The sequence below is a fragment of the Saccostrea cucullata genome, unplaced genomic scaffold, assembly GCF_032062105.1.
Source record: "Saccostrea cucullata isolate Sc308-1 unplaced genomic scaffold, CSIRO_AGI_Scuc_v1 ctg4661, whole genome shotgun sequence".
Taxonomy (NCBI): domain Eukaryota; kingdom Metazoa; phylum Mollusca; class Bivalvia; order Ostreida; family Ostreidae; genus Saccostrea; species Saccostrea cuccullata.
In genome coordinates, this window is record NW_026936597.1 from 37,871 (window position 1) to 60,789 (window position 22,919).

The window sequence follows — 22,919 nt, forward strand, 5'->3', positions numbered from 1 at the left end:
CATAGTTTTGGAAGAGGCAGCCTTATTCATCATGTATTGGTTATTAAGGTAATACCAGGAGCAGAGGAAAAGATTTTTAAAGTATGAATGTATTTTCACTATGTAATCAATTGAGCCCCGCCCTAACATTAGAAATCCCAACCCAGGGGCCATTAAATTCACAATTTTGGAAGAGACATTCTTGCTCATTATAACTATGCATTAACTAGTTACCCAGGAGACGAGAAGAAGATTTTCAAAGAAATCATGCATTTACACTATAAACATGTATATTTCCCAATTTTGGAAGAAGCAGCCTTATTCAACATAACTATGTACTTGGTTCGTTTGTTTCATGCCCAGTTGCAGAGATTTTCAAAGAAATAATGCATTTTCACTATATAATCTATTTAGCCCCGACCTAGCACTAGCTAGAACCCTTGACCCTGGGGCCATGAATTTCACAATTTTGGTAGAGGACTCAATCCTGATTACAATCATGCAAACAGTTTACTCAGTGACTTAAAAAAAAAGTATGGGCGCTATCTTAAGATATGTAACATTATACATGTTATATAGCTAAAATTTATAAATCATAAAACACTTGAATAAGCATTCTTTTCTAAGTCAGGAGGAAGAATTTATCTATATGAAAAGAACCGGGATGAGGGGGAAGGGGAGAGCGAACATGTTAGATATTCAAAATTATTTTTTTTAAAAATTGTTTACACAAACTTCATTCATATGACAGCAGCAAAAATATTAACCATAATTGCAGTGCATGAGAGTGAATGCCTCATCAAGTTACATGTGGTATAGGAGGAGTTGCGGATAAGAGAAGGGTACCCCAAAGCGTAACAGACAGACGGACGGACGGACATCCCGATCAATACATATACCCTCCTTTTTTTCAAGCAGGGGTATTAAAATCCATTCTGATATTGAATGTGTACAAATTTCTGAAAAATCGTTCAGGATTTTCATCCCCTTATGATTACATGTGTCTCCGTCTCTTTTCAGAGAAACTGAAGCTTGCTTTACATATGTGTATCAATTTCTCTTGTAAAGTACTAAATTTTACACAATCCCTCATAATAAAAGTAATTCAAACATAGAAGTCCATGATTTTATTTAAAACATGCTTATCACAATTTAACATCTTTTCTGCCCATACTACGAGCTCTCCCATGGAACCAGCGATGGCGCCTGCTGATGTGGTACCGGCTTATATGTCTGGTTCTGGAGTCGTGGGTGGTGCGGTGGTGACAGAAATGGGTCCACCTAAGGTGGTGGTGGTGCTAGTGAATATCGGCGTTGATGGCCTTATGGGTGCTCCTAACGTGGTGACCGTTGGAGCGGGCGTTTGGTCTAACAAATGAATAAAGTATTTAGAAAGAACATTTACCAATGAAATGTATATATACTGAGCAAAATAAGTTTAGCAATTGTTTTTCCTTAGGTATAATTTTAAAAAATATTTTTCGAAATTGTTTTATTTTGTTTCTACATAAAATCAATATAGAAAAAGGTAACAAAAGACACACTTCATTATTTAACTTGACGCGCAGAAACCGCGTCGTCCAACGTTATGACAATTCAACAAAACAAAAGAGTACCCACGAACGGACATAGTCCTGGAAGAATTTTTTACTTGAATAGCATTTAGAGCACGCTTGTAAATGAAAACCGGTGAAAAATTGCAAAAACGTCACATTGGGAAACGTCCAGGACTTTTCAAAAATAAATGTCGAACGACTATAGAGATACTAACGCCGGCTGCTCACAAAGAAATGTTGCTGAAAACTTTCTTGTGCATCCGTTCAACATATGTTGACTTTTAAACCCATACAGTACCATTTGACATGTTAGTAATTGTCAGCGTTCACGAAAAACGACGGTTTGACAAAATCGTTTTACTGCATGTTACAACGTCGAGACGTAACCGTTTCAAGGCTGCTTCTAAAGTTGCAGACGAATTACGCCGTGCAACTGGACTGACCCTTCTCCGTTTCAAGATTCCTGAATCCGCCACTGCTTTCTTATGAATATCGGGATAAAAATTCACTTACTGTATTCGCAAACGTATGGATAGTTTTCATGCACAAGGCCTAGTGGATCCAACTTAACACAGGGATAGTCGTGCCAGTGACCGGAGTCCGAATACTTCAGCAGGACGCAATCTTCCTCTACCAGATGAAGGCCTCCTCCCGTCAAGGTGTCCAAAAGAAAACGTTTTCTACCGACACCGGGTAACTCCACCACTCCGGGCTGTCCCGGTGCCCAGTATGTGAAAGACGATGCCTCTCCTGAAAGTTGATGCTGACTTTAAAGGGACATGAACATAGTTTATATTGAATTTTTTAAATTCAATTTTAATTGTTTAATTACAATTTCTAACCAAGGTATCATCTAATGATCAGCAAAAAAATGAACATCATTTGTTGATTAACAAACGAGATACAGAACTTAAAGTTCTTCATAATGTAGACAAGGCTCGTGCCTTGTTATTGTTTACATTTAGAAAATATCATATCTATAACAAAATAATATTCGGCAAATCACTAGAAACTGCAGAAATTGTATTTAGAATTATTTATTCTTTATTGAAATTACCTGCTTTGAACGAACATATATTATTATATTAGCCTATGTAAACAAAACCATGAAACGGACTCGTATACATAACAAAAGTTTGGAGCTCTATATCTGTCTGGTTTGAACATATTTTATTGTTAAGATGTTGCAACAAAAGGATTGGACACAAGTACTTAATACTTAGAAAGTCCTCTTCTTGATCTGTCTCGTATCTCGATAACTGATACTCAAACTTTTGATGATTGGAAAGACCTTACAGGTTAAATATTTGATGAGGTGGAAAAATAAATTTGAAAATTTTAGCTGAAAATGTGTCCATGTCCCTTTAAAGCTTTTCTCTGTCATATGAAATGATTAAATTTGTCAAAATAGATATCATGTGCTCAGACTTTATATTAATGTAGAGGCAAATGAATACTTTCATATCTAGGAACTATTTGAGATTTTCATAAATTATTCTTTATGATTCAGTCTGAAAACGTATTAGTAATATTAGTTAAATAAGATGTTTAAAACAATATATCTACCATTAATCCAAGTGAATTTCCCTTCCTGTTGGAAAGGAAAAAGAAAATATTAGTAATTCATGTTTAAAACAATATATCTACCATTAATCCAAACTTTCAGTTAATCCAATCCAAACTCCCTGACCATGGAAAGGAAAGGATCTCAATGCAGACATGATGAAGAATTGTTCTTTTATATTATTGACGACAGTCAGAGTTCCTCCTCTGGAACTGCAGTCATTTTCTGCCGCGGTCCATTCCACATGCCGATGGATCTTGAACTCGTAACAATGTCCATTATATGTCTTCAGAAATGTAGATCGCTGGAGATTTGGAGGGCAAAACTGTAGCTCATCGCCCCCATCTTCAAACAAAAATATTAAATAAACGCAAAATTTTTATGTTATTTTGATTTTGTTTTCACTAATGGATTCTTCGTCAAAAGGGTAATTATCTGTAGTGCGGTGGTGACAGAAATGGACCCACCTAATGTGGTGGTGCTTGTGGGTATCGGCGTTGACGGCCTCATGGATGTTCCTAATGTGATGAGTGTTAGAACGGGAGTTCGGTCTAGGAATGTTCAAGTATTTAGAAAGAACATTTACCAATGAAATGTATATACTACATTTTTATGTAAAATCAAAATTATTTTAGTAAACTCCAAATTAATTTAATTAACAAGATTCGTGAATTCGTCACTGCTTTCTTTTGAAGATTGGAACAAAATTTCACTTACTGTATTCGCAAACGTATGGATAGTTCTCATGTACAAGGCCTAGTGGATCCAGCTTAACACAGGGATAGTCGTGCCAGTGACCTGAGTCCGAGTATTTCAGGAGGACGCAGTCTTCATCTATCTGATAAGGGCCTCCTCCCGTCGGGGTGTCCAAAAGAAAACGTTTTTTACCGACACCGGGTAACTCCACCTCTCCGGGCTGTCCCGGTGCCCAGTATGTGAAAGACGACGCCTCTCCTGAAAGTTGATGTTGACTTTAAAGGAACATGGACACCGTTTCAACTGATTTTTTTAAAATTCAATTTTAATTGTTTACAATTCCTAACCAAGGTATCATCTAATGATCAGCAAAAAATTGAACATCAGTTGTTGATTAACAAATGATCGAATTACAGAACTTAAAGTTCTTCATACTGTAAACAAGGCTCGTGCCTTGTTATTGTTTACATTTAGAAAATATCATATTTATAACAAAATAAAATTCGGCAAATCACTAGAAACTGCAGAAATTGTATTTAGAATTATTTATTCTTTATTGAAATTACCTGCTTTGAACGAACATATATTATTATATCAGCCTATGTAAACAAAACCATGAAACGGACTCGTACACATAACAAAGGTTTGGAGCTCTAGAACTGTCTCGTATCTCGATAACTGATGTTCAAACTTTTGATGATTAGAAGGACCTTACAGGTTAAATATTTGATGAGGTGGAAAAATAAATTTGAAAATTTTAGCTGAAAATGTGTCCATGTCCCTTTAAAGCTTTTCTCTGTCATATGAAATGATTAAATTTGTCAAAATAGATATAATATGCTCAGACTTTATATTAATGTAGAGGCAAATGAATACTTTCATTTCCAGGAACTATTTGAGAATTTCATAAATTATTCATTATATTTCAGTCTGAAAACATATTAGTAATGTTAGTTAAATAAAATGTTAAAAACAATATATCTACCATTAATCCAAGTGAATTTCCCTTCCTGTTGAGCATCAGTTAATCCAATCCAAACTCCCTGACCATGGAAAGGAAAGGATCTCAATGCAGACATGATGAAGAATTGTTCTTTTATATTATTGACGACAGTCAGAGTTCCTCCTCTGGAACTGCAGTCATTTTCTGCAACGGTCCATTCCACATGCCGATGGATCTTGAACTCGTAACAATGTCCATTATATGTCTTCAGAAATGTAGATCGCTGGAGATTTGGAGGGCAAAACTGTAGCTCATCGCCCCCATCTTCAAACAAAAACGCAACATTTTTATGTTGGTTTGATTTTGTTTTCAATAATTGATTCTTCGTCAAAGGGGAAATTATCTGATAAAATTAATATGATTGTCTATCGCTTATACATGTAGTTACACAAACTTTGCTAGCGCTGTTAATCTGATACATCTATTGAAAAACTACAATGGTTCCCTGTTTTTCAACACCTTTTGGGACAAATGTTTATATATTTTTATTTTTTAACAATATTTAAAAGTATCCCCGTAGATATAATTGCACCTTTCTATGATCATCTGTAAGTCTGCTCTTTTGAGAGCAGGAATATAAACTGTAGAGAACTTACTATACAAACGTCTAAGGAAAAGTCTTATCAAATAATACAACTCTCTGTCATCATTGAGCTTTCAGTGAGTAGTGCCATTCTCGAAGGTGCATAATTAGCGTCTTTTTATTGGTTAAGAAATTAATAACATCAATCAACTTTAAAATTGCTATTGACGGCGATGAGATGGCTTAAGCCCCACCCTTTGCTGTGTGAAACACTCGTTTCTTGCTAAACTCGTTGCCTTTCGCCCAATTTTTATCCCATGTATATTTCAACGGTGAATGAAAGCTGTGTAAATTTCAGATGCGACTGATGTAACTTCGAGAATACCACGCCATCCTGAAATTCCAAGGATAACAGAGAATTGTACTGTTTGTGTACCAACTTAATTCAATAGTTTACACAAATGCCATGTTGCTTTGGCTATTTCAGGTCATACATTCATTATTTGGCGTTATCTTAATAGCTGAAGACTGAAAATGTAATGGTTCAAGACTGAAAATGAACAGATTACAATATCATGATAAATATTTCGATTTAAGGCCCTACGTAGCAGATATTGAAGCATAATCTCCAACAAATAAAACTATATGCTCTTCAGTTTTGTAATCGGTGAGAACTTGAATAATGTCAAGAGATTGAAATTGTAATCTCTGCGTAAATTTGATCCTAGCCAAAAACACCGTGGCCACTAAAACAAAAAGAACACTTACGCACTGTGGTGAACTAAATTAGCGATAATACCAAAATCCACATTGCGTAATGAAGAACCAACTACGTACAAATGTATTATATCTATGATCTCTTAGATCATTTTCTTATCAGTATAGCTTAGTGGCCTTAAGTTCTGAATATTGAAAACGAAATCATATTATTTTTTCTTTATGGACTGTTTTGTGGAGAGACCCTCTTCACCATTCTAGATTTCGTACTGGAAATCCTTGCCTAAGGAAGATGGTATTCAGTGCTACAGTGTTAAAACTTTTTTAAAATCAGAATTCTTTCAATTTCTACCTTTGGGATGTTAATGTTATTATTTTAAGTAAATTTATGTTTTTAAAAGGGAGCCTGGAACTTAATTAATGCTAAGTATAACTGAATACCAGACACCAATCTTTAGACTCTCATCAAATACACAATAAACTTGTCCTGACTTCAGTGTCTATCAAAACCATCAATACTTTTTAAAATATAAATCGCTATTTAAACAGAATCTGATATTTCCTCAACTCACCTATCCTTTGACGTCCGTGGATGTCGTACGGAGCACCTCGGAAGACTAATCCACCACTGTCATCCATAATTCTCTGTTCTCGCTCTCTGGGATTCTGCATGCTTCAGTCCAGTCCACTCAGGAATGTTGTCTTCCCACCTCTTCTGTTGCCTTCCCTGTCTTCGTCCTCCTTTCACTATCCCGTGTAGGATAGTCTTTTCAAGACCACTTGAGCTTGAATTGTGGCCATATCACCTTAGTTTCCGCTTCCGACAGTGAGGAGGTCATCGTGATGTCATATACCGTAGCTTCTGTGACTGTCCTGTGGACCTCTGCATTAGTCACATGATCAGTGTAATGGATGCCTAGTATTTTCCTAAAGCATTTCATATCGGTGCTCATAGTCCTCTTCTCTAGCTCTGCAGTGAGAGTGCAGAGATCTCACAGGCATATAGGAAGACAGACATAGCAAAGGAACGTATTAACTGGATCTTCGATCGCAGAGTAATATTTCTTAGATCTCTTAAATATCTCTTAGATCATTTTCTTATTAGTATATTTTAGTGACCTAAAGTTTAAATATTGAAAACAAAATCATATTATTTTTCTACATGAACTGTTTTGTGAAGAGGCCCTCTACACCATTCTAGATTTCGAACTGGAAATCCTTGCCTAATGCCTAGGTCACATTTAAGCCGATGGTCTGGCGACTAAATTTTTCTGGTCTTGTCGGCTGAAAGAACAGGATCGGCCGACACAGTATCGGGCGACACCGAGCAGTCACATTATTTCCTAGGGACACCGATGACTTGGATAAATAACACAAAAAATCTTTTTTCTCTAGAAATCAGCAATATTTTTTCATAGATCTATATTCAGATAGGTGACGTGAGTAAAGTTCGCAATTGCAAGGCAAAGTGGCAGAATCTTATAAGATTGTGACTCAATGTTGAAAATGTGTGTAAAATTTGTATTGAATTGCATAAAAGCGACAAATGGTGCATATCTAAGCAGCAAAGAATACTTAAGATTTCTTTATATCTTACAGATTAATTATTTAAGTTATCTCCGTTCAAAAAATTTAAATCAATCCATGCATCAAAATTTTGTTTGTGTTATGTATCCTTACTATGGTTAAATATTCACAAGTCGGCCAATTGTCGCCCGTTCATCGAGCTCTGAGCTACAGTTTGATTTTAACCGTCGGCCGAAATTTTCAACACCCTTATTGTCTAACGACGGACGACCGACTTAATAAACTGACAGCCGATGGTCGGACGATGATCGAAGGTTGGTCGACGAATAACTGCACTTGAAGAAATCGGCCACCGACGCATGAAAAATTATAACTTGGACCGATGGACACAAAATTGGTCGGCCGACAAAAAAATAGGTCAAAATCGGCCATGACAACGGCCGATGAACTGACGACTGTCACCCGCAGAATCCCATTTTTGCTTCAAAACCCGTCGGCCGTTGGTCGTTTTTGGAAATGTGACTGGGGTTTAAGGAAGATGGTATTCAGCGCTACAGTGATAAATCTTTCTTTTTAATCTGATTTTTTTATTTCTACCTTTGGGATGTTAATGTTATTATTTTAAGTAAATTTATGTTTTTAAAAGGGTGCCAGGAACTTAATTAATTCTAAGTATAACTGAATACCAGACACCAATCTTCAGACACTTATCAAATACACAATAAACTTGTCCTGACTTCAGTGTCTATCAAAACCATCAATACTTTTTAAAATATAAATCGCTATTTAAAACAGAATCTGATATTTCCTCAACTCACCTATCCCTTGACGTCCGTGGATGTCGTACGGAGCACCTCGGAAGACTAATCCACCACTGTCATCCATAATTCTCATAAATTTCTGTTTTCTGTCGCTCTCTGGGTTTCTGCATGGCTCAGTCTAATCCACTCCGGAATGTTGTCTTCCCACCTCTTCTGTTGACATCCCAGTCTTCGTTCTCCTTTTATTTGTTGTAGGATAGTCTTTGCTTTACTTAACAATATTTATCATCACACCTATTGAAAATCATTCTTCCAAAAGATATTGTTCTATTGGGTATAAATTCTAATTAATAACTTTTTTAGCTTTTCTGATCAAAATTTGTCCGTCGTCTGTCGTCGTTGTAAACTTTTTACATTAGCATCTTCTTTTCAAGAACCATTGGGCCAATTTCAACCCAACTTGCCACAAAGTATCCTTAGGTGAAGGGGATTCAAGTTTGTTCAAATGAAGGGGAGGTAATTCAGAAAAAGTGAAAATTTTGTAAATATGTTTTTAAAATCTTCTTCTCAAGAACCACTGTGCCAGGAAACTTGAAACTTTTCGGGAAGCATCCTCAGGTAGTGTAGATTCAAATTTGTTCAAATCATAACCCCCAGGGGTAGGGCGGGCCACAATGGCAGATCTAAGTTTTACATAGAAATATATAGGAATAGTCTTTAAAAATTTTGTTTATTGTTTAAAACCTATGACATTATACGAGGATGGAGTAACCTTTAAAATGAGGAAAAAAAAACTTATGTTCCTTGTTCCCATGGATGAAAAACCTAGCACATAACACCACCAGTCAAATTCCAAAAGATGACTGGACCAATGTTAAAATGAAAGAGAAGTTTGAGGAAGAAAATACTGTACAAGACAAACATTACATGTTTCACTCTACCATTTTTTCAAAGTTTAGTACGCGGGAAAAAATTAAACTTAGTCAGTGACGTAAATTCTGCCTTCATAATTTTTTTTGGAGGGAAACATAAATAATTTAAAAAAATGAATGTGAGGGTAAATCCAGGTTTATTGCAAATTCTCCTTTAATGGAACGTTTAATAGAAAGTCGGCGATAATATTTTACATAAAAATACATTTAACCGTTACAATGTAATGCACAATCTTTCAAGATTTAAAGAGTGGAAAAGGTCGGCGATTGCGACATTTATTACATATGCGTTTTCCATTGCATGCAGATATGGATTTTTCTAAACTTATAATTTCTCAATTGAAAATGATGGCCTATTTCATATTCTGACCCTCTGAACAGGTTCACGTCTTGAAGCAGGATAAATTCCATTCTTCCGACGAGGTATTGAATGGATTACTGATCATATGTACCTAAAAGAACATCTACTTTTCTCCAGCATGCTTCCTTGGCAGTTACATACACTGTGAAAATAAAGCGAAGATAGTGGGGGGGGGGGGGGGAATTAAGAACTTAAAGCTACCGTTAATCACAGAATGGTAACTTGTCATACAATTTTACAGTACTATAGTTTTCTTTCCTTCATTCATTGTTTAAAACCATTTTTTTTTCATTAAGCAATTCCATGAAATGAAATGGTTTGTGCTAAGAAGTAATGTAACTGTTATGAATTCAATAAAGTTCAAACTCCTGATGGTTAAATTTTCACTTAATCTTTAGGTGTTTTACGGTGTAAGAGGAAGTTGTGGTAATAAGATTTTTCCTCGTTTATATAGTGACTGATACACTTTGGAATATAGATCTACTAAAATGTAGGACTTGTAATTGAAGTTATTATAGTATTACATCAATTTACATTGTATTCTTCAATTGTGATAAAGTTCATCGTTTAACATAAATGTTTCGAAAATGTATATTAAGGTTACAGTGCGTAATACCTTTAGGTTTTAAAAAAATGTATTCAGAATTTATTTCAAAATTGCTTCAAATATCTAACTGTGCCTTTTAACATAACATTAAATACATTTCAATATCATGTATTCATTTTTTCCAGATATGTAAAGTTAGCTTCTAGTAACTGGCTACTAGTAGCTGGCTACGACAAGTGGTAAAGTTAGCTACTAGTAGCTGGCTACGAGAAGTAAGTAAAGTTGGCTACTAGTACCTGGCTACTAGTAGCTGGCTACGACAAATGGTAAAGTTAGCTACTAGTAGCTGGTTACGAGAAGTAAGTAAAGTTGGCTATTAGTAACTGGCTACCAGTAACTGACTTGAACATTCTAGTACCTTTTGTATTAAATTATGCTAATTTGGGAGAAATTATCTGGCACTAAAGTTACCAAGATATCGTTATTAATAAACTCAGCTACTAGTACCGTTAAAAGTGTGCAATTTTGGGAGATAAATGTTGTTATTATACAAGTAACTGGATTTTTACACCGCTGATATCCACAGATATTGTTGATTAAAACAATCTCTGAGCTTTTCCACATGATCTGGCACTAAAATTAACAAGATATCGTTAGTAATAAACTCAGCTACTGGTACCTTTTGTTTAAAATTATGCAATTTTGTGAGACAAAAGTTGATATTCCAGCTGGATATTTACACCGCTGATATCAACTGATAGTGTTGATAAAAACAAAATATCGTTATTAATTTCAGCTACACCGCTGATATCAACTGATAGTGTTGATAAAAACAATCTCTGACCTTTTCAACACCTTTTGTTTAAAATCTATGCATTTTTAAATAACCTGGATAAGATATCGTCAGTAAATTTTTAAAAAATAAACTCAGCTACTGGTACCTTTTGTTTAAAATTATGCAATTCTTGGTGACAAATGTTGATATTTTTGAACTAGCTGGATTTTTCATCGCTTATATCCACTGATATTGTTGATAAATACAATCTTTGAGCTTTTCCACATGATCTGGCACTAAAATTAACAAGATATCGTTAGTAATAAACTCAGCTACTGGTACCTTTTGTTTAAAATTATGCAATTTTGTGAGACAAAAGTTGATATTCCAGAAGTAGCTGGATATTTACACCGCTGATATCAACTGATATTGTTGATAAAAACAATCTCTGACCTTTTGCATGATCTAAAAAACCAAGATATCGTTATTAATAAACTCATACTGGTACCTTTTGTTTAAAATTATGCAATTTTGGGAGACAAATGTTGATATTATAGAGGTAGCTGCATTTTGACACCGCTGATATCCACTGAATTGTTGATTAAATCAAAGCTTTTCCACAGATCTGGCACTAAAGTGACCAAGATATCGTTTTAATAAACTCACTACTAGTACCTTTTGTTTAAAATTATGCAATTTTGGGAGAAAATGTTGATATTATAGAGGTAGCTGCATTTTGACACCGCTGATATTGATATTGTTGATTAAATCAATCTTACTGAGATTTTCCACATGATCTGGCACTAAAGTGACCAAGATATCGTTAGTAAAAACAGCTACTAGTACCTTTTGTTTAAAATTATGCAATTTTTGGAGACAAATCTTGATATTCCGGAAGAAGCTGGATATTTAAACCGCAGATATCAACTGATATTGTTGATAAAAATAATTCTAAGATTTTCCACATGATCTGTCAGTAAAGTTACTAAGTTATCGTAAAAAATAAACTCAGCTACTAGTACCTTTTGTTTAAAATAATGCAATTTTGGGAGACAATGTTGATATTATAGAGGTAGCTGCATTTTGACACCGCTGATATCCACTGATATTGTTGATAAGAACTATCTCTGAGCTTTTTCACATGATCTGGCACTAAAGATACCAAGATATCGTTATTAATAAACTCAGCTACTAGTACCTTTTGTTTAAAATTATGCAATTTTGTGAGACAAATGTTGATATTATAGAGGTAGCTGCATTTTTACACCGCTGATATCCACTGATATCATTGATAAAAACAATCTCTGAGCTTTTCCACATGATTTGGCACTAAAGTTACCAAGATATCGTTATTAATAAACACAGCTACTAGTACCTTTTGTTTAAAATTATGCAATTTTGGAAGACAAATGTTGATATTATAGAGCTAGCTGCATTTTGACACCGCTGATATCAACTGATATTGTTGATAAAAACAATTTCTGAGCTTTTCCATTTGATCTGGCACTAAAGTGACCAAGATATCGTTAGTAAAAACTCAGCTTCTAGTACCTTTTGTTTAAAATTATGCAATTTTTTTAGACAAATCTTGATATTCCGGAAGTAGCTGGATATTTAAATCGCAGATATCAACTGATATTGTTGATAAAAATAATCTCTAAGATTTTCCACATGATCTGTCAGTAAAGTTACCAAGATATCGTTAGAAATAAACTCAGCTACTGGTACCTTTTGCTTAAAATAATGCAATTTTGGGAGACAAATGTTGATATTATAGAAGTAGCTGCATTTTGACACCTCTGATATCCACAGATATTGTTGATAAAAACAATCTCTGAACTTTTTCACATGATCTGGCACTAAAGTTACCAAGATATCGTTATTAATAAACTCAGCTACTAGTACCTTTTGTTTAAAATTATGCAATTTTGGGAGACAAATTTTGATATTATAGAGGTAGCTGCATTTTGACATCGCTGATATCCACTGATATTGTTTATAAAAAACAATTTCTGAGCTTTTCTACATGATCTGGCACTAAAATTACCAAGATATCGTTAGTACTAAACTCAGCTACTAGTACCTTTTGTTTAAAATTATGCAATTTTGGGAGACAAATGTTGATACTATACAAGTAGCTGCATTTTGACACCTCTGATATCCAGATATTGTTGATAAAAACAATCTCTGAACTTTTTCACATGATCTGGCACTAAAGTTACCAAGATAGGTACTAGTAGCTGAGTTTATTACTACAGATATCTTGGTAATTTCAGTGCCAGATCATGTGTGAAAGCTCAGAAATTGATATTATCAACAACATCAGTGGATATCAGCGGTGTAAAAATCCAGCTACTTCAATAATATCAACATTTTTATCCCAAACTAGCATAATTTTAAACAAAAGGTACTAGTAGCTGAGTTTATTACTGACGTTATCTTGGTAACTATAGTGCCAGATAATCTGGAATGATGAAGAGATTGTTTGGTCTTCCAAAATAGCCTAATTTTAAACAAAAGGTACCAGTAACTGAGTTTATTACTATCGATATCTTGGTACGTTCAGTGCCAGATCATGTAGAAAAGCTCAGAGATTTTATTCATCGGCAATATCAGTTGATATCAGTGATGTATAAATCCAGCTATTTCAAAAATATCAAGATTTGTCTCCCAAAATTGCACAATTTTAAACAAAAGGTACTAGTAGCTGAGTTTATTACTACAGATATCTCGGTAACTTCAATGCAAAATCATCTGGAAAAGCTCAGAGATTGTTTTTATCAGCAATATCAGTTGATATCAGTGATGTAAAAACCCAGCTACTTCAAGAATATTAAGGTTTGTCTCCCAAAATTGCACAAATTTAAACAAAAGGTATTAGTAGCTGAGTTTATTACTAACGATATCTTGTTGACATCAGCACCAGATCATGTGGAAAAGCTCAGAGATTGTTTTTATCATCAGTATCAGTTGATATCAGCGGTGCAAAAATCCAGCTACTTCAAGAATATTAAGATTTGTCTCCCAAAATATCATAAATTTAAACAAAAGGTAATAGTAGCTGAGTTCATTACTACATATATCTCGGTAACTTCATTGTCAGATCATGTGGAAAACCTCAGAATTTGTTATTATCAACAATATCAGTGGATATCAGCGGTGTAAAAATCCAGCTACTTCAATAATATCAACATTTTTATTCCAAACTAGCATAATTTTAAACAAAAGGTACCAGTAGCTGAGTTTATTACTAACGATATCTTGGTAACTTTAGTGCCAGATAATCTGGAATGACTAAGAGATTGTTTCTAACAGCAATATCAGTGGATATCAGTTATGTAAAAATCCAGCTACTTCAAGAATATTAAGGTTTGTCTCCAAAATACAGTAAAACTCGTTTAGTGCGAACACGGATATAGCGAATTCACGGATATAGCGAAGTTTTTCTGGGTCCCCGGCAAAATTCTTAACAAATCTTCGTAACATTTTACGGTTATAACGATCCCTGGTATAACGAGTTTACTGATATAGCGAACTGATTTTGAGTCCCGTTGGGTTAAATATATAATGAAATTTACATCTTTTATAACGAACTTTTAAAGATTATAAAAAGTTTGATTAATTGAACTGACTTTATTTCCGTTTAGCATTTGTATATAAAATTCATTTCATAATAAAACCTTAGTTATCGAAGATATGTTTCGTAATATTTGCTTCCCTAAAATATTTGGTAGTAATACCTGAAGGAAATCATGCATTTTGTGAATTCGCTATAATGTTATACGAATTCGTTATACGGTTTTATACGGATATAACGAATTACGGATAAAGCGAATTAAATTCACAGTCCCAAGGAATTCGCTATAACCGAGATTTACTGTAGCCTAATTTTAAACAAAAGGTACAAGTAGCTGAGTTAATTACTAACGATATTTTGGTAACTTTAGGGCCAGATAATCTGGAATGACTAAGAGATTGTTTTTAACAGCAATATCAGTTAATATCAGTGATGTATAAATCCAGCTACTTCAAGAATATTAAGGTTTGTCTCCCAAATTTGCACAATTTTAAACAAAAGGTACTTGTAGCTGAGTTTATTACTAACGATATCTTGATGACATCAGCACCAGATCATGTGGAAAAGCTCAGAGAATGTTTTATCAACAATATCAGTTGATATCAGCGGTGTAAAAATCCAGCTACTTCAAGAATATTAAGATTTGTCTAAAAAAAAAAATAGCATAAATTTAAACAAAAGGTACTAGTAGCTGAGTTCATTACTACATATATCTCAGTAACTTCAGTGTCAGATCATGTGGAAAACCTCAGAAATTGTTATTATCAACAATATCAGTGGATATCAGCGGTGTTGAAATCCAGCTACTTCAAGAATATCAAGATTGGTCTTCCAAAATAGCCTATTTTAACAAAAGGTACCAGTAGCTGAGTTTATTACTATCGATATCTTGGTACGTTCCGTGCCAGATCATGTAGAAAAGCTCAGAGATTTTTTTTATCAGCAATATCAGTAGATATCAGCGGTGTAAAAATCCAGCTACTTCAAGAATATCAAGATTTGTCTTCCAAAATAGCCTAATTTTAAACAAAAGGTACTAGAAGGTTCAAGTCATTTACTAGTAGCCAGTTACTAGTAGCTAACTTTACTTACTTCTCGTAGCCAGCTGCTAGTAGCCAACTTTACCCACTTGTCGTAGCCAGCTACTAGTAGCCAGTTACTAGTAGCTAACTTTACATATCTATTTTTTCCGTTGTCTAGGAAAAGAACGACAACTATGCGTCGCTATTGAATCGTAAACACGTAGTAGAGGGCTATGCTTTGAGACTCATTCAGTTGATTGGAGAACGAGTGTGACGAAAACACACCAATTTGATAGAATTCCCATGGTTACAATCTGTGTCCCACTATCATCAGATCAGCTTTAATATTCTTATTCTTTTAAAATATCTTTCAAAGATTTCAGTAAAATTTTCTCCAAAAGGAATAATAAACAAACAAATACATGTAACTAAGGTGTTTAAATGAATTTTTATTAAATTCTAATACATATTCCACAAGTAATATCTGTAATTTGAATTTTTAATTATTGTATTTTATTTCTAATTTATTGCATTTTAAATTTTTCATATCCATCTTCATATGTATTACAAGCTAGTATTTTGACTGAAAACTGCACAGATAAGAGAAAAAGATAACACGTGGTATACGTAACCTACAACTCAACTTCCATGTACGTTTCTGGCATTTCATAGTTACGGGTTAACGTGTTCATACGAAGGTTGGTATAATTTCGTTTCCTCTTAGGATTAGACCATTGATCAGTACTGTAAAATAAAATCAACTTTATTGTCTGTGATTTTTTAAAAGACTAGAAAATTATTTAAATGACGTGTATTTTTTGTTTCTGTGAAATTATAAAACACGTGAATTTTTATTATTAAAAAAAATCACGAAAACATCTTACCTCTTTCCTTCGTGCATTTCCCCTGAAAGAGAAATAAGAATCACAGTATACACGGGAATGAATTAAAAACTCCAGTATTGAACATATTTTTAAAAACATGCACATGTATTTTTCATCATTCAATAATTTTCAGCTATTCTTTATATACACATATACCTGTTGTCTTGCTGTGAATTTTCCTCCATTATCCAAAATGCAATTCCGCCGATAGTCATAACTACTGAGGCAATGGTAGATACGATCGTGCTGATCAGTGGAAAACCTAGATCTTTCCATCGACATTTTTCAATTTCTGAATCATGAAATAAGGAGATAAAGAAACATTTAATTAAACAATACATGTACAAATCGGGAGGAGGGCAAAAACGGACCACTAAAGCGCCATAGGTGCGATCTGTTTCCTCAGTAAGTGAGACCACTATATAAAAGCTCATTTTCTAAAGAAATATTCATTTGGAAAAAATGGCTTAAATTTGTACGTCGGACGGAATTTCTTAATGGATTAACAATAAGACTTAGTATGAAGAATGTAAGTCAGCATTGAACTTAATTAAAGATTGCATTTACTGCATTTCCATTGTATTTACCACAGACACTGCAAAGTGAGAACTTTACAGGACACTGAGAGAAATTATGACTTTTTATATTTTTGTTTCCTGAACTTGGTTTTCAATAGCCTGTCTCGTTTTATAGATTGTTCTAACGTAGAGCGCGTTTTTGCGTACCGAGACACTTAGGAGATATGCATGTATGGCAGACACGGATTCCTTTGTTACCTTTTCCAGAAGTGTACTGCAGGACTTGCTCCACAATAGCGTTTGGGATTCCACATTGAAACAAGGTAACACCTGTGAATGAAAATAAATTTTAAAAAATTAATTTATATGTGATAAATATGTTGCCTTAGTTGTTTTATCAAGACTTTTATCGACATATATAGTGGTTAGAGCGTCTGCTCTAGAGTCGCGTAGCAAGGGGTTAATCCTTTTTTTTGCGGGTTCGTATCCAACTGTGGGACATGAAGACCGGTCCTTCGGATGAGATGGTATTCACCGAGGTCCCGTGTCGCAGACGGTTCAAGCATAAAAAAGATCCCTCGTTTACTGGCCCTGATCGAGTGCCGAGCATAGAACGACAATTGTAGCTCTCCACCAGCAAGTGTTGGCGTCTCTATATGATTGAAAAATTCTCGAGAGGGACGTTAAACAATACACGATCCATAAATCAATCGACATTTATACAATTGCTCATGAACAAAAAAACTTCCTGAAGCTGAAGGGGCATCATGGAGAATATATATTGAATAAAATGAACCGTAATTTCAAATGGGGCAATCTAAAAAATATTTTTATTTTAAGATTCATTTTAGATAAAAACACAAATTTGACAACTACAGTGAAAATGGCATTTTGCCAGGTAAATGCTTCTTCTTGAACCATAATTATGTATTGTGTCGAAAATATCAACCGCTGTATCTCAAAATAATTTTACGATTATGTTTTAGTAAATTTACAATACTCAAACTGGACATTACACACTGATATATTCACAAATGTATGTATCTTTATATGTAATACTTATGCTTAAATTTTATTGACGTTTATAAATGGGAGGAGGCGTTAAAGTTTGAACAAAAAAGAGAGGGACAGACCTTTTATCATCAAAATTATGTCATCATTGCTTTCCATGTACAGATTAACTTCCACTTCTCCAGTGATGCTGAAATTCTTCGTGCATTTAAAGGAGTCCAAATTTTTACCACATATATGTAAATCACCTGTGAGATGGAACCAATCTGGAAATTTATAAAACTTATTTAAGAATTGAAAATTTTATTCTTTGTTCAATCCTATAAACAAAATCATTGATTTACGAGGGATGTTCAATAAAAAATGTCCTGAACTGTATGACATACAATACAGATATCATATGACATTAAGCATGACTTTTTCGCATTATTGAATCTTTAATGAATTTATAACAATTTATGTGACCACTTTTTATCACATATATTTATTGTGAGAAGCTGGAAAACGAGGGCTATTCGAGACAGTGCATTATAAATGAATGGTAAAGAATCAGTAAACTTAGAGTGAAATTAAACGCTGCATTCAAGCTGCTTTAAAACTGGTTAAGAATCCCAAAGAAATATTCAGTGAAATTTGTTAATTTTACGGCAACCAATGTTTGTTTTTAGGTCACCTGAGTAAACTCAGGTGACCTATTGCTATCTGTTTTCATCCTTTGTCGTGCGTCGTTCGTCGTTCGAAGTGCGTCGTGTGTTAACATTTGAACATTTTCAGCTTCTTTTCTGCAACCACACAACCAATTTCAACAAAATTTGGCATATAGCATCTATTGGTGAAGGGAAACAAAAATTGTGAATTTTATGGTCCCTGTCCCCCTGGGGCCTAAGGGGTGGAGTCAAAACCAATAAAATTAATGCAATCTTTAAAAAAAACTTCTTCTTTAATTCTGGACATCAAGCAGTTAAACTGTTAGCATGAATGTAATAACCATTGAGTCATCTACCAAAATTGTGAAATTCATGGCCCCAGGGTCAGGGGTTCTAGTGCTAGGGCGGGGCTCTATTGATTATATAGTAAAACAATGCATTATTTCTTTTAAAATCTTCTTCTCTGCTCCTGGGTATTTTAAAAATAAACTAAGTACATAGTTATGATGAGTAAGAGTGCCCCTAACAAAATTATGAATTTTATAGCCCCAGGGTCAGGGGTTCTGGTGTTAGGGCAGGGCTCTATTGATTATATAGTGAAAATGCATTGTTTCTTTGAAAATCTTCTTCTCTGCTACTTGGTATTAAATAAACTAAGTAGGTACATAGTTATAATGAGTAAGCGAGAATCTTCTAAAATTGTAAATTTTATGACCACAGGGTCAGGGGTTCTGGTGTTAGGGCAGGGCTCTATTGATTATGTAGTTAAAATGCATTATTTCTTTGAAAATCTTGTTCTCTGCTCCTGGGTAATAAATAAACTAAGTAATTAAGTACCTATTTATGATGAGTAACAGTGACTCTTTCACAATTATGAATTTTATGGCCCCAGGGTCAGGGTTTCAAGTGTTAGGGCGAGGCTCTTTTGATTATATAATGAAAATGCATTATATCTTTGAAAATCTTCCTCTCCTCTTCTGGGTATTAAATACACTAAGTAAGTAATAGTTATGATGAGTACGAGTGACTCTTTCACAGTTGTGAATTTCATGGCCCCAGGGTCAGGGGTTCTGGTGTTAGGGCAGGGCTCTATTGATTATATAATGAAAATGCATTATATCTTTGAAAATCTTCTTCTCTGCTCCTGGGTATTAAATAAACTACTAGTAATTTAGTATAACGTTATAATGCCTCAACCAAATTGTGAATTTCATTGCCCCTGTGTCAGGGGTTTTGCCAATCGGTGTATGGAGGAGGGGAGGGGCTATTTTGATTATGTAGTGAAAAAATACATTAATTCTTTGGAAGTATTGTCCTTTGCTACTGGGTATAATGCTTATGATCAAAGTATATACATCTATGAGGAAGAAAGGTGCATCTAGCAAAATAGTTAATTCGATGCCCCCTGGATCAGGGGTATCAGAGGGGGGACAGTCTGAAAATAAATTAATGCTTTGAAATCTGCTCTTTGGCATTAATCAACCATTTATGATGAAATAAAATCTATGATACAAGATTTTGAAATATGTGGCTCCAGGGTCAGTTCTTACTTTGGGGTGGGGTGCACTACTAGTTATAAAGTGCATTTTCTCTTTGTTACTCTGATCTTCCTCTTAGTATTAAGTAAATAGAGTAAGCATGCTAAGTTTATAATTATGATAAGCAGACAATTGACAGTAAAAAAGCTTAGTACTCAAAGGTGACTCATGTTTTGAAAAATGAGAGGAAACAACAGCGTGTTAGAATATCTGAACAATTATTTTAAATTATCAGTAATTGTAGATATCTATGTTTGTTTGAAATTCAAACAAATATATTGCTTAAAACTCTCAAAACAAAATTTATAATAAGATTGTACTTGATAAAAAATCAGCAAAGGTCCGTGAAGAGCAAAGAAAGACAGATTTTTTTTCAATATTCTGAAATATAAGTGGTCTTGTTGTTCACATTCGTATTTGCTCTTCACGGACCTTTGCTGTTTTTGTCAAGTACAATCTTATTATGCAATATTATCATTTTTATGCAATATTCTGAAATATGAATGGTCTTCTTGTTCAAATTCGTATTTGGGGAGGCAGTTTAAATACTGGAGGAGTCTAAAAAACAATTTTTTTTGCAAAAAAATCGAAAGCTGAATGAGAGGAAGGAACAAGATATCAGGAATCCACTACATTTAATTTCTTCATGACAGCGTCCAAACCCGCACGCCCTGAAGAGTAAAGGAGTTTTTTGGATAAACAGAAAGTTATTTTTTTTAAAAAACATTAACAATTTTCGCCAGATCTGTCATCGTTTGGCTTGTCTCATTTTCCAAACTTCAAAAAATACCTTTCAGGAGGAAGAAACGAGTCCAGGAAATCAAAGTATCTGCCGTTTTCCAGTATACTAAAGACCATACCCAAAAATGATTTCTAAAAACAATCAGAAAATGACTAAATCGTTGAAAAGTGTGCTTTGCTTCTTTCCGCGCACCAAGAACATAATTTACTGAACAGCCCTCGTAAAATTGAATAAAGTTGATTTGTCATCTTTGATGACATGAAGACACTGCAATTCTGGGAGAAAATGGGGGGGGGGGGGCATAAATACAGTGTACGCTAAATTTAAATTGTATTTGGCTCATACTAAAAATAGCATGTTACTTCAAATGAATAAAATTGTCAGTCAAGATCTGAAAATATTATATTTTGAAGTAGGTCCAGCTAAAGATAATATTTTTTATATATTTCTTGTAACCTTTACAATGAGAGAGAAATAAGTCATAGTGAAAAAGCCTTTTTCAGACAAAATCACTTTGATAAATTCAGACGATTTTTTTTTTGCCATTGACGTTTTAGATATTTTACAATGTGCGAATTCTCGATCCTTAGAGTTGCCTACGTGGTGCAGTGGTTGGAGCGTCTGCTCTAGAGTTGCGAAGTAAGGAGCTGATCTTTACGTTGCCGATTCGAATCCCACTTTGGGACGTGGAGACCGGTCCTTCGGACGAGACCGTATAAATCGAGGTCCCGTGTCTCAGTAGGTGCTGGCACGAAAAAGATCCCTCACTGCTCAATGGTCCTCAGTGCAGAGCATAGGACAAAAATTTTGCTGCTCTCCACCGGCAAGTGGTGGCGTCTCCGTATGAGTGAAACATTCTCATGAGGGAGGTTATACAACAATCATTATATATCATAAATGTAGAGGATTTATATCATTTGAAACAGGCTTATTTTTACATTTTCAATTTCTTACCCTTGTTACCTTTATCTCTGGTTTTAATTTCAATAATATCTGATCCTTTTTTATCTCTGATCAATATTTCTGAAGCCTTTGAGTAAAATATCGTTATTTGTGATATACCACAATACATATTACACCGCAAAAATCCAGAGAAAGACGCTGCTTGGAACATGTTGCCCCTGTCTTTCTTCAGGGTATCAGTGATTGATAAGTAGCTCCTCTCGTGCTCTGAAAGTACATGTAGTTCACTAAAAGTAATATAAGTGAGTCCACTTATCATACAAATAATCCTCCCAAAATGCATTTTCTAGTCATCCACTTAATTTTTTAATGCGATCTTGAACTGCTATGGTAGTTTGATGGTAAAAAAGTGACACATTCTTTTGTCATAAAAAAATCTGGTGAATCGGGAACAGTTTATTTATTTCTACATTTAAAAAATCTAGACCAGACAGGAATTTAACATTTTTATACCAGTGACCTATGGAGAGAACTATCATAAGCATTTATGCCTGCTGTTCAATCCAATTCAATGAATAAAATATAATTAAACAATACGAGTGACCTTGATTAAATACTCTTTAATTTATAGATGTATATATACTTAAAAAGATAAATACCTATGAAGGTAACGTTCATCGACACACAAATGTCTCTCTGGCGTTATCTTTGGAAAATCATATTCAAGTTTTTTTTATCTATCTAATACATAACGTTTTATTTCATCTACAATGCGAAAACGTACTGAACTCTTATTGCCAAGAACTCGTTGTACGACACTGAAAATCGAAACGTTATCAAAATAGACAGAAGAACGGAACTTTTGAAGGAACCCTTTCTTAGGCTTAAAAGTGATTTTTCTTTTACTTTTCTATATTTAAGCATTGAATTCATATTTTTGGATATCTTCGGTCCTATAACACACCTGGCCGTGCCGACAAATTGAATACTGCGCGTTATGATAATTTTTCGGCACGGCCAGGTGTGTTATAGGACCGAAGACATCCAAAAATATGAATTCAATGCTTATATTTACATTCTCTAATTTTCCTTCTTCATAATTGCTTATTTCGTTAATCTTAAATGTGAATTTAGCG

General features: G+C 34.3%; 1 protein-coding gene and 1 long non-coding RNA gene across 2 annotated transcripts; both read right to left on the reverse strand.

The window, feature by feature from the left end:
• Positions 1-1,081: 1,081 nt before the first annotated feature.
• Positions 1,082-3,133, reverse strand: LOC134245901 (uncharacterized). Its single transcript, XR_009987542.1, has 3 exons — positions 3,102-3,133; positions 2,049-2,285; positions 1,082-1,347 (listed from the first exon to the last, which is right to left on the reverse strand). It is a non-coding gene; the product is annotated as an uncharacterized LOC134245901 (long non-coding RNA).
• Positions 3,134-3,184: 51 nt separating this feature from the next.
• Positions 3,185-6,189, reverse strand: LOC134245904 (C-type mannose receptor 2-like). The gene is made up of 5 exons (XM_062728143.1): positions 6,090-6,189; positions 4,781-5,062; positions 3,817-4,053; positions 3,567-3,650; positions 3,185-3,444 (listed from the first exon to the last, which is right to left on the reverse strand). The coding sequence occupies exons 2-5, from the start codon at positions 4,872-4,874 to the stop codon at positions 3,185-3,187; spliced, it is 675 nt and encodes a 224-aa protein (XP_062584127.1). The 5' UTR covers positions 4,875-5,062; positions 6,090-6,189.
• Between the last annotated feature and the right edge of the window lie 16,730 nt (positions 6,190-22,919).